General features: G+C 39.9%; 1 protein-coding gene across 1 annotated transcript in view; it reads left to right on the forward strand.

Moving 5' to 3' along the window:
- Positions 1-17064, forward strand: part of KCNH5 (potassium voltage-gated channel subfamily H member 5) — a 292797-nt gene that overhangs the window by 235386 nt on the left and 40347 nt on the right. Inside the window, exon 10 of the mRNA XM_029951558.1 lies at positions 990-1186. Within this exon, the coding sequence (XP_029807418.1) occupies positions 990-1186 (197 nt within the window). The remainder of the gene's footprint in view (positions 1-989; positions 1187-17064) is intronic.

Below are 17064 nucleotides of genomic sequence, written 5' to 3' on the forward strand. Positions count from 1 at the left end.
CTCCTCCTCCTCCTCTTCCTCCTTTTCCTTCTTCTTCTATCTCCTTCTTTCTTCTTCCTTTTTTTCTTGTCACTCCTGACTTCAATCTTTGTGATTAAAGCAGATACTTACTCATTCCTGTGGTTTGAGTATAGAAAGCATGTCATTGGCACAGTGCCTTAATCTCTGAGTCTTCCTTATCCCCATCTTGCTTTGGCAACTGAGTACTCTTGATTTGGGACAGTGAACTGTGGAGCTCAGCTCACTACTGGATGGTGCTCTGAAGCGAAGAGTTGATTTCTCTGTGATTTCCAGAATTTTAGAAAGATATCCACATTTTACTGTAGTATAACCCTCTTTAGGGAACTGTTGATAGCATAACAAATCCATGTTTTCCCAACTCAGCTCCTTAGGCTCTGTAGTTATGGATGGGGAGCCCCCAGGGCTGGGCCCTGATGTCCTGCATGAAGTTTGGCTCAGAGAAGAGGGAAAGGTATCCTTGGGGAATAAGTTATGGCCAGTATTAGTCTGCCTGGAGTACAAGGCTTAGTTGATGAATAATGTATGTTTAATATATATCCAATCAGTTTCTGATTTATAAAGACTGTAACAGTAGATCCTTATATATTGCATTCTACTGTCATCTCTACAGAAAAAGCAGAAGAAAGGATGAAACTAAAAAGTCCCCTTTGCTCCTTCTAGTCAGAATGGGAAAAGTTATGATGGCAGAAGCTACTGAAACTATTTGTTAAAATGAGCCTTTTGTCTTCTCTGTTTCATTTCATTTATCATACCACTCCAGATTTCTCTCAAGACCTGCATTGAGGGTGATGTTACTTTACATATTGCGCAAAAGTGCTGTACATTGTTAGATATATCTGGATGGGGTTATATACTCAGGCTCTAAATTATGCTAGTATATCAATACCATGTATAAAACTGAATCAAAATAGTGAATAAAATAAGAACGAGTATAGATACTTGAATACGTATCTTCTACCATTTTCCAGGGAAAGGGGATGTATTTGGAGACATCTTCTGGAAGGAAACCACACTTGCTCACGCGTGTGCCAATGTCCGAGCGCTGACATACTGTGACCTCCACATCATCAAGCGAGAAGCCTTGCTCAAAGTCCTGGACTTCTACACAGCTTTTGCAAACTCGTTCTCAAGGAATCTCACTCTCACCTGCAATCTACGGAAACGGGTATGTTGTGTGCCTCCTCTTGCCCTTACTAGTATCGATTAGGGTTAACATGTCCTGCTCTGTTAGCTGAGGTGTGGAAAAGGTATTTCATTTTGCACTCATACATTCTCATTGATTTGAAGTGACGGTTCTTTCTCTTTCTTTATATTTGTTTTCCTTTTTAAGAGGAGGGGGAGGAAACCCTGAGTATGTGGCTAAAAGACGTGAATCTTTATAATTTTTCTTTATAAAATGAAAGGCAGAGTTGAGCAGAAGCAAGCATACTGTACTACAATATAATTAGTTCTTGGGATTTATGATAACTGCCATAAAAGTAACATCAGTGTCTCTTCCTTTATTATGTGGATTTTTTTAAGTTGGTAAGGTTAATCAAACTGAATGTTATTTTATATTCCTGACTCTATTTAACCACCCTTTCTCATTTAACGATCAATTCATAAAGCCTATTACCTGTGAATTCTTTCAAAGCACACTATCTTAAAAAGTAATTAGCCACACTGACATGTCCTACAAATTGGCATAGCAATCCTTAATATATATGCAAATATAATCTTTGTGGCCATTTTCTTTTTTATTGATGACCATGACACAAATTTAATTTACATAAAGAAATCTCCTAGCTATGATTTGTAGGTCATTGGACATTGGCTAGGGCCCTTTTATTGCCAAGAGTGAAATACACATCTAGAGCGCTGCACTTAAGGAATTTCATCTAAAATAATTGCCTGTCTATGGTGAAGTATTTTGAAATAACAAGCCTTCCCTCCTATGGCCCCCTTAAATAGAACTTTCCCTTTAGTTAGCATGGAGGAAAAAAATCAAGCCATGAGACAAATCAGGATATGTAGGGCAGGGGCACAGAAATGAACATAAGCAAATCAGTATAGTTCCTACTTGGGGTTCTAAGAGAGGACAGGCCTGCAGGAGTCATCTTCCTCCCAGCTGTGTCACCACATTGGATCTACATTTGAATAACATTTTCAGTTTATATTTTTGTGAACAAATGGGTATTGAGAACCCACAACCGGCATGACAAAACGTAAGGAGCTGTTGCGATTGTGAGGACTAAGTAGAATCCCAATGCTTAAGGAGCTTACAGCCAAGTGTGACTATTATGTGAAACAAAGATTTTACACGTAATTGAAAGAAGATAGTGATGAATGTGGAAGGAGGTGCCAAATATGAACTAAATGTGGAGCTTTCTTGCTTGTTCGTCAGGGAGTGTAGAGTCCCTTTTAAGCAACAAGTCTCCTTTGGTCCATGCTCTACCTTCCCCAATGACAAATTCATCATCTGCAAGGCAGCCCATTAGATATTTGGAACTCTCATATCTTACTAAGTCTTCTCCAATAGAAATTTTGCCACTTTTGGGATCTTCCCACACACCACAAGAGCACCAAAACCCCTATCCATCATCGTTACGGTCCCCAGGACAGACCTTATTTGTCACTGTCCACCTCAAAGCATGTTGTTTACACAGTACCTCATCTGATATTTGTAATATTCTTGTGAACAAAAAAGGACCATTATTTTCTCTTCAAAACACATAGGGAAACTCAGGCTCACAGGGATTAATATCAAATAACTAACTGATATATTTGCAGTGCAAGGTCTCAAAGAGGGATAATTAAGACAGCTCACCAGTAGAAGATAAATTTTGGTTCTCTAAAATGAGTTCATCACAAAGCTCTATCGCCCTTTTTTTTTTTTCTCTTTCACACATCTGAGCATATGCACACCACACCCACACACCCACACGCTGTTACGAATGCTGAGCGCACACACATGCCTGACTCCCTCTGTGAGGAAGAGAGCTAGAGACAGAAAGTTGTGCTTGTGTTTTCTCATGGGGCCTGGGGCTGGTGCTCCCGCCTCCGCAGGTACTGGTGCCCAAGTTACATCAAATAGCTTCTTCCCTCATAACTGTTCACTGTTGCAACCTGTGTCATTTTTTTTTAAATAACTCAGACCTTCTTCAGTTGATGGATGGTCTGAATAACTTGGCAAGACGTGGGGAGAGGTGTGTTGTCAGTCAGTGTCCCTTTGTTCTCAGAAAAAAATTTTTCTCAAGGTGCCTGGGTGGTTCATTCGGTCAGGCATCTGAGTCTTGATTTCAGCTCAGGCCGTGATCTCATGGTACAGTTCTTGGTTCTGGCCCCGAGACAGGTCTATGCTTACTGGGTGGAGCCTGTTTGGGATTCTTCCTCTCCCTCTCTGTCTGCCCCTTCCCCTTCGTGCTCGCTCTCTCTCTCTCTCTCTCTCTCTCTCAAAAACAATCTTTAAAAATTTTTAAAAATATTCTCATAAAAATAACTTAGAAAATATCCTCCAATAAGTCATGAGGATATCATTGTCAGAGCCTATTTTTATAGCTATGCCCTTCAACACATTTTATATATTATAACTGATCTTATGAAATTTCAGTAACTCACAGACGAGGCACCATGATTTTCATTTCATTGAAGAAAAAGCTGAGGTTATGCTAAGGGACAGCTAGTTACCAAATAAATTATGGCTCAGGGTGTGGGTTTGAATGCATCCCTGTCTGAATCTAGAAGTCATCTCTCTCGATGATACCATGTTGCTTTGGCTTGTCAGAGCCCTTGATACGTCTTGTTCCACGACGATATTCCGCAGACAGTTGTTTCTCATTCCCTCAGTCCCTTTCACTTCATTCCCCACAGAGCTATTAATAAAAGGATATACATTTTTAAAGGCTCCACAACCAGCTTGGAGCCCAATGTGGGGTTTGAACTCACAACCCTGAGATCAAGACCTGAGCTGAGATCAAGAGTCGGACGCTTAACCGACTGAGCCACTCAGGTGAACCTAGTAAGAGGAGATTTTGTTCCTATTGCTATTGTTGTAAGCATTCTTGCATTGAATACTTTTTGTGACTTGCGCATTTGTTGTGAATTGCATCATCAGAACTATGTCCGTAGTATGCTGTTGCTCTCCCATAGCTGTCATAACCATTATTTAAGGGTGTGTCCCTAGTGAGTCAGGGGAGTGGATCTGGAACCCAGATTTTCAGCCATCGCAGATTACAGCTCTGGCCACATGAGCGCATGTGGTGGCTCAGCAGAGAGGTCTGTATAGTGTGTGGTTCTTGGTGGTTGCAATAGTGGGAGATGTGTCAGTCCTTTAGTTGCTTGTCCCCATCTCCATTATGGGAAAGTAAGATATGTGTTATGCCAACATAGAGCCTTCTAACCATCCTTAAGTGGCTCTCTACATATTGTCAAACTAGAACTGGTAATTTCATCCATCAACTGGAGCATGGGTTGGCCTACGTCCTCTCATTAGGATCCGTCAGTCAGTAGATATTTTAGGATTTGAAGGCCACGGAATCTCTGTCTCAGTGACTCAGGCTTGCCACTGTGGTGTGAAAGCAGCTGTCTTAGCTCAGGGCGCCATAACAGAGTACTGTACACTTAAACAACAGGAATGTACTTCTCACAGTTCTCGAGGCCTAGAAGTTCAAGATAAAGGTGCAGGGCCCAGCTGGGTACCCCAGTAAGCACTCTTTTCTTCCTAGCTTGCAGACCTCTGCCTCCTCACCATGTCCTCAATGGCTCTGAATAAGGGGGGGGGGGGCGTGGGGGAGAAGACAGAGAGAAGGAGAGAGGGAAAGAGTGAGTTCTCACTCTAGTGCCTCTTATTAGGGCAGAATTCTCCTCATGAGGACCTCACCTTCATGGCCTCATCTAAACCGAATTTGCTCCCCAAAATCTCTTCTTCAAATATCATATTAGGGGATACAAAGTCTGAGGAGATACGGTTTAGTTCATAGCAGCAGTCAAAGATAGCATGAAAATAAGTGAGCATAGCTGTGCTTTAGCAAAATTGTATCTACACAAAGGTAGCTTCCACGGGCCATTGCTGGGAAGGACAACGAGAATGCAAATAAAATTCTCTCCCCTTGTATTAGAAAACAGATCTGCTACTTGCCCCTCAGAGGTTATCATGAAATAGAAAATACCATACATGAGAGGCGGCTGCAGAAACAGCTCAGTAAAATGCATGAGTGAGGCAAGGCTCCCGTGGTTGTTCGGACCAGCGTCCACACTGTGCGAAAAAGGGGCGGGGGCTACTCCGTCTGCTTACGCACCGCCTTGGCGGAGTGCCAGCCTCGTTCTGCTTGGTCTGCTTATTTTTTTTTTCCTCTAGAGAACTGGATGTACAAATTTTTACACAAAATCATGTTAATTTGGTAACGAGTTTGCTTTGCATTTTTTTAAGACAATATGGTCAAACGAAGTGAATCTGCTTGCGCTTGGTCCAAATGTTTGTGACTGAAATGGAATGAGTTTGTGAACTCTTGCTCTAATGGTAGTAGAAGCCTGAAAATTTTACCTGAAGCCTGTAAATTTGGAAAAGGAAAATTATTACATCTTTATTTTCTAAGTGAAATTAAGCTTTTCATTCAATTATGAAGGTTGGTAACATACTACAGTATTATTAGAATTATTAAATAGTATTATTTATAATTATTATTATATACTATTATTAGTATTCTCAAATAGTATTATTTCTTACCAAAAGAAACCATAGATATTTTTATATTGTATTTGTTGAAGTGTCTAGGCTTATCACTACTTAATAATGGAAGTTATTATAGGCCTGCTTCTAAGATCAGGTTATTGCGTTAATAAAAAAGCACAGATGACTATTTTGTGAATTATTTTTTAATATTTTGATAACTGGACCTCAGTATAACGGTTATTGTTTTACTTGCAATACTATATATTTTATTTTGTGCATTTAAAGCAACTTTTCTGAATTGAGGCCTGTCCTACAGGCTTCCCTGACTGCTGGGGGTCAAGAATCCCCACACGATAGTCAGAAACTGAGCTAAGCTGAACAAAAGGCCTGGTTGGTGTATTTTTTTTCAGTAATATGAACACACTGGGTGCCTGGGTGGCTCAGTCAGTTAATCAATAATAACACAATTCCATAGCTTTCCATAAGTTTAAACATGTTCAGAAAAGGCATGGAATGCAACAGCAGCAGGTTAATTTCCTTGCAGACTTAGTTATGTATTTATGTACTTAATTAAGTGAAGCTATGATTTCCTGGAATGACAGAATGGTGTTTATTAATTTATTTTTTAATTTTTATTTCTGAGAGAGAAAGAGCACAAGTGAGGCACAGGCAGAAAGAGAGGGACAGAGGATTCAAAGTGGGCTTCGTGCTGATAGCAGCGAGTCTGATGTAGGGCTCCAGCTCACGAACTGATGACTTGAGCCAAAGTCAGCCGCTCAACTGACTGAGCCACCCGGTGCCCCAGACAAACTGGTGTTTATTGGCCCTCTGGTACAGGTTGAAAAGGCAAACAGCATACCCAGCACAGGTGATAGGTAACTTGTAAAGGATTTTAATCAGACTGTTTAAGTAATTAGTGCATTACTAGTTGTGATGCAATGAAGTTTACTGTCTGTGTAAAAAGAGTTAACGCAGCAGGTGTGACTGCTGTGCTTTGAGAGAGCTGCTCAGAAAGCGGGCTCTGGGCCAGCACCTGGGAACTCGGGTTTCAGGTGGGGCCCCACCAGGTTAATGGGTGAGGGTGGCTCGCTGCGCCTGCTCTGTTTATTCCAACAGTGTGGTCTGTGCTCAACATTTACTTACAGCCACACTAAGTGTGGTTGGGATTCTGAATTATTCCTAAACATTGCCTTCACTTTCAAGCTAGCATGAACATACTTTCCTCCACATTGGCTATTTAGATAAGATGAGTAAGGAGTTATATTTGCTATTTTCGATACCTCTTCTGACAAGGCCCTTTGACAAAGTGTGGCACAGAGGGTATTGGCTCGCTCAGTATATATCCATATGCCTCCATCACAGCCCCGCTGCATACATAGGCGGTCATGGAGATAAAAGAGCCAGTGTCTGCTCTCGAGGGGCTGGCTGTCCAGCAAGAGTCAAATAAGTCCTAGCAGAGCCCGATAAATGCTACGAGAGGATTACACGCAGGGTACAGAGTGTGCATGGGGTCATAGAGGAGATGAATCCTACTCATTCCAGGGGAGGACACAGGGAAGGATTCCAGGGGGTGATGATGGCACTGGCATTAGGGTTTCATTTTGTTTCATTTCATTTCAATTGTGACTGTTCATCCCTATTTATTTATATTTATTTAGAGAGCATGAGCAGGACAGGGGCAGAGAGAGAATCTCAAGTAGGCTCCACAGCTCAGCACAGAGCCTGACTAGGGGCTCAATCTCACCACTGTGAGATCATGACCTGAGCTGAAATCAAGAGTTGGATGCTTAACTGACTGAGCCACTCAGGTGCCTCAGGATTTCATTTTAAACAGAATAATATTCGAGAGGAAGGAACGATCTTGCAGATCACCTAGTCCAATTTATTTTCTTTATAGATGAGAAAACTGAGACCCAGTGAATTAAGTGACTTACTCAGGTTTGCTTAGCAAATAAGCATCAGGGCTGACATGGGAATCCAAGTCCTTTAAATTCCATGCTGGTGGTATTTTTACTAGTTAGCCTAGTTTAAAAGCTTCGTGTAGAAGATTGTGAGTATAATGCACAACTTGAGTGAGTTCATTTTTAATAGGTAAAAAGGAAGGTGCATGGCATGGGTTTGCCTGTGATTCATAGACTGATTTTAGTGATTTTCAACCATGATTAGGGATAAAACTAGTAGTGGAGCCGAAAAATCAGGCTGTAGGCAGTGTTCAGAGTTGTGAACAGGATTCCTGGTCTCAGCATGAGCCAGTGTGTGTGGTGTGGCCACAGCGGGTGTGCTGCTTGCGTTGTGAAGGGTCTCATTTTTAGTAAAAGCCTGTAACATGATTTATCAGTATTGTTCAAGAAGTGTTACTGAATATGGTAAAATACCACCTTGCTATGGTACTATGTTTCTAATATACTCTCTGCTATCTTGTCAATACTTTTAAGAACTATACTGGCTGCCACCCCAGTTAGTATAAACATGTGTGAAAAAGGAAATTTCTCACATTAAACAAACCTCCTATTTTTTACACCTTTGTATTTCAAGTTACTTTCTTAAGAGTCAAATACTTTCACATTAGAAGTTATGAAAAAAAATATTGATGGATTTACTGCCCAAAGTGACATTTATTAGTACTAAAAATGTTGATTGAAAAAGGGGAAGAGGGAGAGGAAGGAAGAAAGATTGGAAGAAAGAAATAAAAGGAAAACAAGTTTTTCCATATAGAATTGGGAAAATCTGAGACCTGACTGACAGCAGGAAACGGGAATGAGCTTGTACCAAGAACAGTTCTTTGTTAGGAATGAGAACTAAGAAAGCTATGTGGTCAGTTCCAAAAAATCAAATAAAAAGATCGCTAACTGAAATTTGAAAAGAAAGCAAAATAGTTAAGACTGAACAATGTCAATACAGGCCTAAAATTGTGTAATATCCTGGGCTTCCCTTTTAAAGACCATATCTGTGGGACATCTGGGTGGGTCAGTGGTTAAGCAACTAACTCTTGATTTTGGCTCAGGTCATAATCTCATGGTTTATGAGTTTGAGCCCCACATTGGGCTCCACACTGTAACAGTGTAGAGTCTGCTTAGGGTTCTCTCTCCCTCCCTCTCTCTCTCTCTCTGTGTGTGGGTGTGTGTGGGTGTGTGTCTGTGTGTCTGTCTCTCTGTTTCTCTTTCTCTCTGCCCCACTCATGTGCTCTCTTTCAAAATAAATAAATTAACAAAAAAATTTTAAATATTATATCTATTATGCTAATGAGTATAAACCTCTCTTGTGGTTCTAGATTGAGTGGTCATGGCCAGAGAACTAATGTGTCTTTTCATTCCATGGCTCTGCTGAATTTATTCCTGGTGTCATGAAAACTTCTAAGCCAAACGGCTCTAGAGAAATTGTTTCTAGTACCTCTACTATTATGATGGAGTGGATCTCTTTGGATATTGATCAAAGTGATGCCAAACTCAGTCGGCTAAGCCACTCTGCCCCTCCCTTGCTTACTCTCTGTCTCTCTCTCAAAAGTAAATAAATAACTTTAAACAAAAATTTTTAAAAAGTGATGCCAAACTGAGACTGCCCTTAGTTGTGGTCTCAAAGAAATGTCTCTGTTGTTGCCTCGGAGACCCGTCTCGCTCCTGGTTTATGTTCCTTTTTACCAAACATCTGTATAACCCTTAGTTCAGACACAAGCTAATCTAAGACTTGTTAACGATATTAATATACCCCTTGTATTAATCTATTCAGAATGCCATAACAAAATAACACAGACTGGATAGGTAAACTGAAATGTATTGTCTGACAGTCTTCAGGCTGGAAGTTCAAGACCAAAGTGACAGCGAGGTTGGTGTCAGGTGAGAGTTCTGTCCTTGGGGTGCAGATGGCGGCCTTCTTGCTGTGTGCATGTGGTCTTCCCTCTGTGAAGGAAGTCTCTGGTGTCTCTTCTTAATCCTGTTGGATCAGAGCCCCAACCTTGTGACTTAATTTAACCATAATTGTTTCTTTAGAGGCCCCATCTCTAGATACAGCCATACTGGGGGTTAGAGCTTAGACATAGGATTTGGGAGGAGGACACAACAAGCCTCCTTTTTTTTTTTTTTTTTTTTAATTAAAGGTGAAGGAGTAACTTTGAGAAGTATTCTAAAATCAAAATGTAGAGCTGAAATAGGTGTGTATTACAGGGGAGATGCATCAGCATCAACATTCAGTACTGGCCTCTGTAACTTCTCATCAATGTGTAGTTATCAATACCAGCAAAATGTTCTTGCTCTCCTATAGTCATTTAAGAATGGATTCCCACTGAAACTTAGAAAAATTTCCCCCAAGAATGATGGATGCAAATTGTAAATTGGAAAAACAGAACATAAAAGTACTTATTCCTTTCCCCCCATAAAACCAGGATCCTTTTCTTCAAATGGCAGTGTCCTTAAGTAATGAGTAGTAGAAGCCAGCTGGCCATTTTATGGGTGTCTATAGCACCAATCCTGTATTTTAATATTACAGTAGAAAGATATCATGGGTTAGGGTCACTTTTGCATTAGCACAGGCTTGGAACTCAGTAACTGTTTTTCTTTCCAAAAAGCATTCTTATCCTGGTGAATCCAGTGACATGGAATGTACTTTTTTCTTTGAGGAATGAAACATCTCTATAACAATTACGTTTTATAGATGGAAAATGGACTGGAATTAGATACTGAACAGGCTTTGAGTACTTGCTTGGTGTACATATGTTGCAGACTACTTGTATTGCAGGGGTCAGTACTGGCATCTTTGAAGAAGTAACTAGGATTATGATAAGGGGAGTTCCAACTCCACTCGTTTATCTTCCCCCTCCCTCCCACCCTGGTACATCGGCTGAACAAAATATGGGAGTACATTCATTCCATATACTTACCTGCAAGTATTTTATCTAATTAAAAAGACATCACTGAAACAGTGTTCCCACTTGGAACAAAAGATAATATGGTCTCCAGAAAACTCTGAAGTATTTCATAGAATCTGTGCCTCTCTTATAGCACTGATTGTGGTACTTGGGTTTCCTATTTACATGTTTGTTTTTTCACTTAAACAATGAGCTTAAAGTAGGTATTTTTCTGTAATCTCTTTAGTGCCAATGACCAGAATAGTGCCTGCTGTGTAACTGAATGAGTGAATCAGTGAATGAATGAAAAGTAAATCTGACATACTGGCCAGCACAGTATTTATCATCACTGACTAGAATAATCACTGTCATCCAGAAAAACAAATGATACCCTTGACAGTTTTGGCGGAGAGCCTTATGAAACAGGAGTATGAAAGGGACCATGAAAAAGACCATTACGAAGTAGTGTTAAATCACAATTAGAGTGAACTTCAGCTGCAGCTTCTAACCATTTATGCCTGCGGAGTCCACACAATGCAGCTGTCACTCTAGCGCTTTCAGAAGACAGCCACGTTGACATCACTATCGCAGCGAATTAAGATCACCTGATGCCAGGAGCTGTGCTTGTCAGAACGGTGCCTTTATCTCATTCAAAAAGACTTTAAAGAACAAACTTTTTTTTCTCGTAGTTTCCTTTGTAGAATCTGCACACACCCTTGAATCTGAGCAGGGAGCCGTTATCATTTTCACTATCTTAGCTGATCATCAGGATGCAAATGCAAATGAACTGCAAGGAACACTGGCAGGAGCCTGTTTCTGTGTTGCTGCGGCTTGTAGACGGTTCACCTCCAAACTCATGTAGCTCTTCCGCCTTGCAGTGTACACACCACGGGCCTTTTCTCATTTGGGCTTCAAATCAACACTGTGGGGAAGTGAGCCCAGAGAGGTGAGGTGACTTGCTCTAGGCCACACAGCCGATCGCTGTTCTGAAGTTCCAGCCTCTAGTGTCTCAGCTTCAGTCCCGTGCTCACTCTGCTGACGGTGTTTGAAAGAGGCTGACTTTGAGCAGTTCCAGAAGTTTATCATGTGCATTTAGAGGAAGCAGAGACTTAATTATGCAGTCTTTTTATCCTTAAGTGGCTTCTATTTAGGGCTCTCTTGATCTGCTTCCAGACAGAATAAAAACTTTTCCACATTTAGCTATCAGGACGTAGGTTCACAGATCCCTCACTCTTCAGCAATACCTCCAGAGTGGCTATTTAAGGACAGTGTTTCTCAGGTTTCAGAGTGGGGGCTGACTTCCATAACGTACCAACCTACTTGAAGGGAGATTATACTTCCGTTTGCTAGCTCCCCTTTTCAAAACTAGAGTTTATTTTTATTGGCAGAAAATCTGTCTTCTAATAATAAATGAGGGAAATGAATAAGCCTTTAGTATAGTCACAAGAGTCTTTAACATAAGAAATTATAAAATTATAATTTTATAAATTATTTTTCTTGGGAATCCTCAAAGTAGCCAACAGTCCACTTGAAACATTTGATTTTATTTTAGGGCTGAATCCTGCCTTACGATAGTGCCTTTTTAGGGGCATCATAGCTTCTTAATTATTAACAATTAATATTTGATGAGGGACCTCTGGAAGTACAGTGCTATTTCACACCATCTTTATTTTAGGAAAACCCTCCTACTGAAGGAAATAAATTAAGGATTTCTATTAATATTAAGACCGAGGGGTGCCTGGGTGGCCCAGTCGGTTAAGCGTCTGACTTCAGCTCAAGTCATGATCTCATGGCTCTTGGGTTCAAGCCCCGCATCGGGCTCTGTGCTGACAGCTCGGAGCCTGGACCCTACTTTGGATTCTGTGTCTCCCTCACTCTCTTCCTTTCCCCTGCTCATACTCTGTCTCTGTCTGTCTCCCTCTCAAAAATAAATAAACATTAAAGCAAATATAAAAAATATGTTAAGACAGAAATATACATAATATTTGCTTCCCTAATTTCTTTAGGTATTCATTTGAATTTTGAATATACACAATTTTTCCTATACTAATTTCTTATGTATCTTTCTCCTTCTCTGTTATGGAAAAAAGTTAATAGAACACCTGTGATTGTATATATAATATATATATAATAGAAAATATATACTATATAGTAATAGGTATGTATTTTACACATGTGTGTGTGTGTGTGTGTGTGTATATATATATACTGTTAACTCTGGATGTGTTTGTGGATCTATATTTTAGTATATTTTTAGGCAGAGCTCTTTTGGGGGGGAGGTTTCTCCCCCAACCCCCAAGATAACATCTAAATTTGATGATATAGTTTGTCCTTGTAGGGATTTCTTCCCTTCACTTTTTGGGCTTAATCCACTGACTCAGCTTCTTCTGTTCTCTGCAGAACCTAAGAAAATATTGAGCTCAATAGCCATGTATTCAAAAGGCTTCTGTGCTGATTCTAAGTAGCTTTGTAACACTTTACAACGGATTTTGAAAGGTTTTTGGTTATTCAAAGGGGGTGGTTTCAAGGTGTTTACAGTGAATTCAGACTATTGCCAATAAAAGTAAAATAAATATTGTATTAAATCATATCAATGTATGTAGAATAGGAAGCATTTTAGAGCATTTTATACATTTGCAAGCAAAAAAGAGATCTGCTCTGTAGTCAGATTTAATTCTTAGTAGTTAATTATTATGACCAAAATAGTACCTGTCTTCCTGAATGTACATTTTTTCCCCATCTGAGAGGTGCATTTTATAGATTTTGACATTCCAATCAAGTGTTATTTCCCAAAGGAATCAAATCAAGTCATTCTACTAAATAAACAGAGACACTCAGATGACCCAGTGTGGCTACGGTAATTTCTCCCAGAGAAAGTCATTCATTTTCTGCCTCTTCTCTCTGAATCAGGTTATATTAGACTTAACCCAAGACTTGTGGAAGTTGACATTTGATTCACTGGGGTTTGCTCTGTGTCCACAGTTTTATCCTTTAGAGAGCGTTGTCAATCTGCAGTTCAGCACAGGCTCCATCCCTTAGGAAACTCACAAGTTGGAACGCACATTGCTGACTAAAAGCTGGAACTGCTCATTTTGTGTGTAGGAAGCAGCCAGGTTCCCCTAACAGCAGTGCATGGAGGTGATGCTGGGCACTGGACGCTGGCCAGGAATTCACTTCCCTCTTTTACAGGTGCTTTAGCAACTACTTTAAATGTGGCTGTGAATGGATCATAATCTCAGCATGTGAGATTATGTAATCTGTAATATCTAACACACGTCCTCTGAAAGTTAGTTTCCTGTGGCAGGAAGATACATACCCCCTCTTGAGTGAGAAAATTAGTGTTTCCTAATGTTCTGAAATTCAGAGACCGGGATGTCAGATGGCCTACGTAGCCATGATAGAGGGCACCGTTGCATGGGGAAGGGTCTGTTGTGCCAGGAAAAAGCAAGCACAAGAGATCAGATCCAGCCTTCTGGATGTATGATTCCATAAAGTGAGGCTGATTGCCAGCTTGTGAATAGTAGCATTTCCACACCTGACAGTCACCAAGTGGCTTGTTAGGGGAAACGTCCACGTCCACCGGGAAGTCTTTCTCCACAGGCTGTAGGAAGTGGGAGTGGTGGCCTGGAGCAAAGAGAAGGGCGGGCAAGTCCGCTTTCCCTTATTCTAATGCAAAGAAGGTCTTAACATGGATGAGATAATTTAGGAAAGCAGATTCAGATTTGGTAGCTTTGCCAAGCTGAAAAATCTCTGTTCTGGGATTCCTAGGCCATTCTACTTGGCACATTCCTTTTAGAAGGGAGTTTTTAATTATGAACCAGCAATTCTGTGGAGGTTGATAACATTAATGAAGCTCAAACAATGAGAGAGAGCGAGCGAGAGCTTTAAAAATTCAAAGAACCATCAAGACAAGTTTGTCAGCAGAAAACACTTTCAACACATGTAATTATATGAAAATGTATCTGATGCTTGAGTGTAAGCTGGCTTTACTATATAACAAATAGCATACAGCATTTGAATTCCCAGTTTTGGAGTAAATTTTATAAAACAGCATATCAATCTCTTTCTGGAAACACAGGTGCCTCTGTCTTTCCCATGGTCAAATATCCATCGCCCAGAAATGAATTTGCCATCGAAGCCATAGAACTTGAAATTATCGAAGAATTTTTTCATTTTGTCCAAACCCCTTTTAGAAAAATAGGAGCAATTTCGAAAATTGCTACTTTCAATTTCAGAGTGGCAGGATTCAATAGCCAGGTGTGTCAAAGATGCAGCTGATTAATTTTTATTAAAGAAGATGAGAGTGCATTTAATATCCCACCAAAAATAAAATCGAACTACTATGAGTGACCAGGGCTAGAATAAAGACAAACACTAACCATTTGTAGAGCAACAAGCGTGGCTATTTTAAATGGAGAGCAAGGGCAAAGGTATTCATTAAATACCATTGTTAAAATATGGGACAGCGAAATCACCAAGATTTAGACAAATGGCAGAGAAGTTGGGAAAAGCTATATTATGAAACTTGAATTGCTATTTTATAAAAGAAACTAATCAACCACCTATCCTGTGACTTCAATTGCTATTTTATAAAGGAAATTAATCCATCACCTCATCCTGTGACTTCACCTCCTTCAATTGCTATTTTATAAAGGAAATTAATCCATCACCTCATCCTGTGATTCCTCAAGGATCACCCTCGTCCCCACCTCCTGCTCTCCAGCTGCAGGGGATCTCTGCTTTTCTGTACTCCTGTACCACTTGCCACTGTATCATTTTTTCAATATTTACTGTATGTTGCTTTGCAGGGTTATATGTATTGAATGGATGTCCTGTCTTCACACATTGGCTGTTAAGCTATTAAAGATAGAGAAATGTCTACTATCCCATACCCCCACCTGCTCTTTGTACTTGAGCACTCCAGTGATGTTTTGTTGATTGAATAAGTGATAATATTGCAGGGTTCACTGATTTAAAGCCATATGTGCTGCTCCCCTTTCCAGTAGTAGAGGCTGATACCCATCGAGGAATATGTCTTGAGAGGAAAGTAGCAGGAAAAGAGGTATCTGCTTTATTTATTTTTTAATTCCAATAATTACTGGGATCCTTTTGAATGTAGATTCAATAAGATTTTCCAAAAATTATGCTTTTGAGAAAACAGAAAATTCTTTGGGACATTATGCATAAAAAATTTAGACTTGCCATTGGATTACTGTGAGCAAATATACCTTAATTGGTTAAATTTTGTCCAAAAATTGTAAAGGAAAATGGCAATATTTGGGAGGCACTTAAATTACTTCTCTGCTAGAATTAGACATTCAATTTAGAATAAATCTTCAGTTGTTTTGGTGAAGGAAAAAGGGGAAAGCATGCCCCAAACACATGGCTCCTTCGCTCTTAAACTCACCCAAATCAGAAATAAAAGTGATCTTATTTACTCCCATGGGCAAAGGGCATCTATATTTTTCCCAGGGAATATTCCAACATCTCTCTTTGCAAGGACTAGAAAGCCAGCTTTGGGTTCAAGTGTATGATCTTGTGCATGTGGGTTTACTCACTATGCCTCTGTTTATGCATCTGTCAAATGAGATTAACGGTAGCCAATAAATATCCATGGACTGTTTAAGTGCTAGGCACTTTTCTAAATGCAGAATATCTAGGAGTGAAGAAACCAGATATGTTCCCTGTCCTCATGGGGTTTAGGATTCAGTACCTGCCCCGCAGAGTTGTTGGATTAAGTGCATACAGACTACCCAACATGAGGTTTCAGTGGATGTTAGCAGTGATGCAGTGATAATGGCGATGAAGACAGTGATAAGGACGTGTTTCGTAAGTGACAATGTCAGACTGGTGCCCAAGATTCTCTCCCAAAATTCTAATGGGAAGAGAAGTTCAGAATAGTCTTAGTATTAATTGAGTCTGTCTGTCACTGGTGTGAAAAAAGCAAGAGAAATGATAACAAAGTACCTTGATCTAATCTCTGTAGAAGATAGACTCTCCCTCTTATAAACAAAATCCAATATGTAATGGCAAGGAATTCCATGTGCACCTATACAATATGCTGAGAATTGCAGAAATAAATATTTCTACACTTGCCAAGGATAATGTTGAGTTTTCCCAAAGAAAATTCCTACTTTCTTCAGTTAACACAAAAAAATACCTATCTCTACCTCTTTCTAAACTCCACACATTCAGCATAACTTCTGTTAGGAGCAAATTCCCAACTGTGGCCTCTAACAGTTGATGAAATTATTTGGTTAATGATACATATTAAGAAAACAGGCAGGGGTTGGAATGTCAAGTCCAGTTCTTGCCACTTTTTGCTAATGGATTGCATTTCTCTGACCTAGGTTAATAAGCAACATCCATGCTCTGTTTTGTTGTGTGTGCTAAGATTAGCATTAGCCAATTTAATTTGACTTAAAAACTTGCACTTTAACTATGGGTTCTAAACTTATCCTAAATTATAACTATCGAGTTTGAGCATTCTGCTTTCCATTGAAATACTCCTCCCTACCTTGCCCCTGTGGCTATGGAAACAGTTATTTACGTA

This window comes from Suricata suricatta, chromosome 9, assembly GCF_006229205.1.
Source record: "Suricata suricatta isolate VVHF042 chromosome 9, meerkat_22Aug2017_6uvM2_HiC, whole genome shotgun sequence".
Classification (NCBI taxonomy): Eukaryota; Metazoa; Chordata; class Mammalia; order Carnivora; family Herpestidae; genus Suricata; species Suricata suricatta.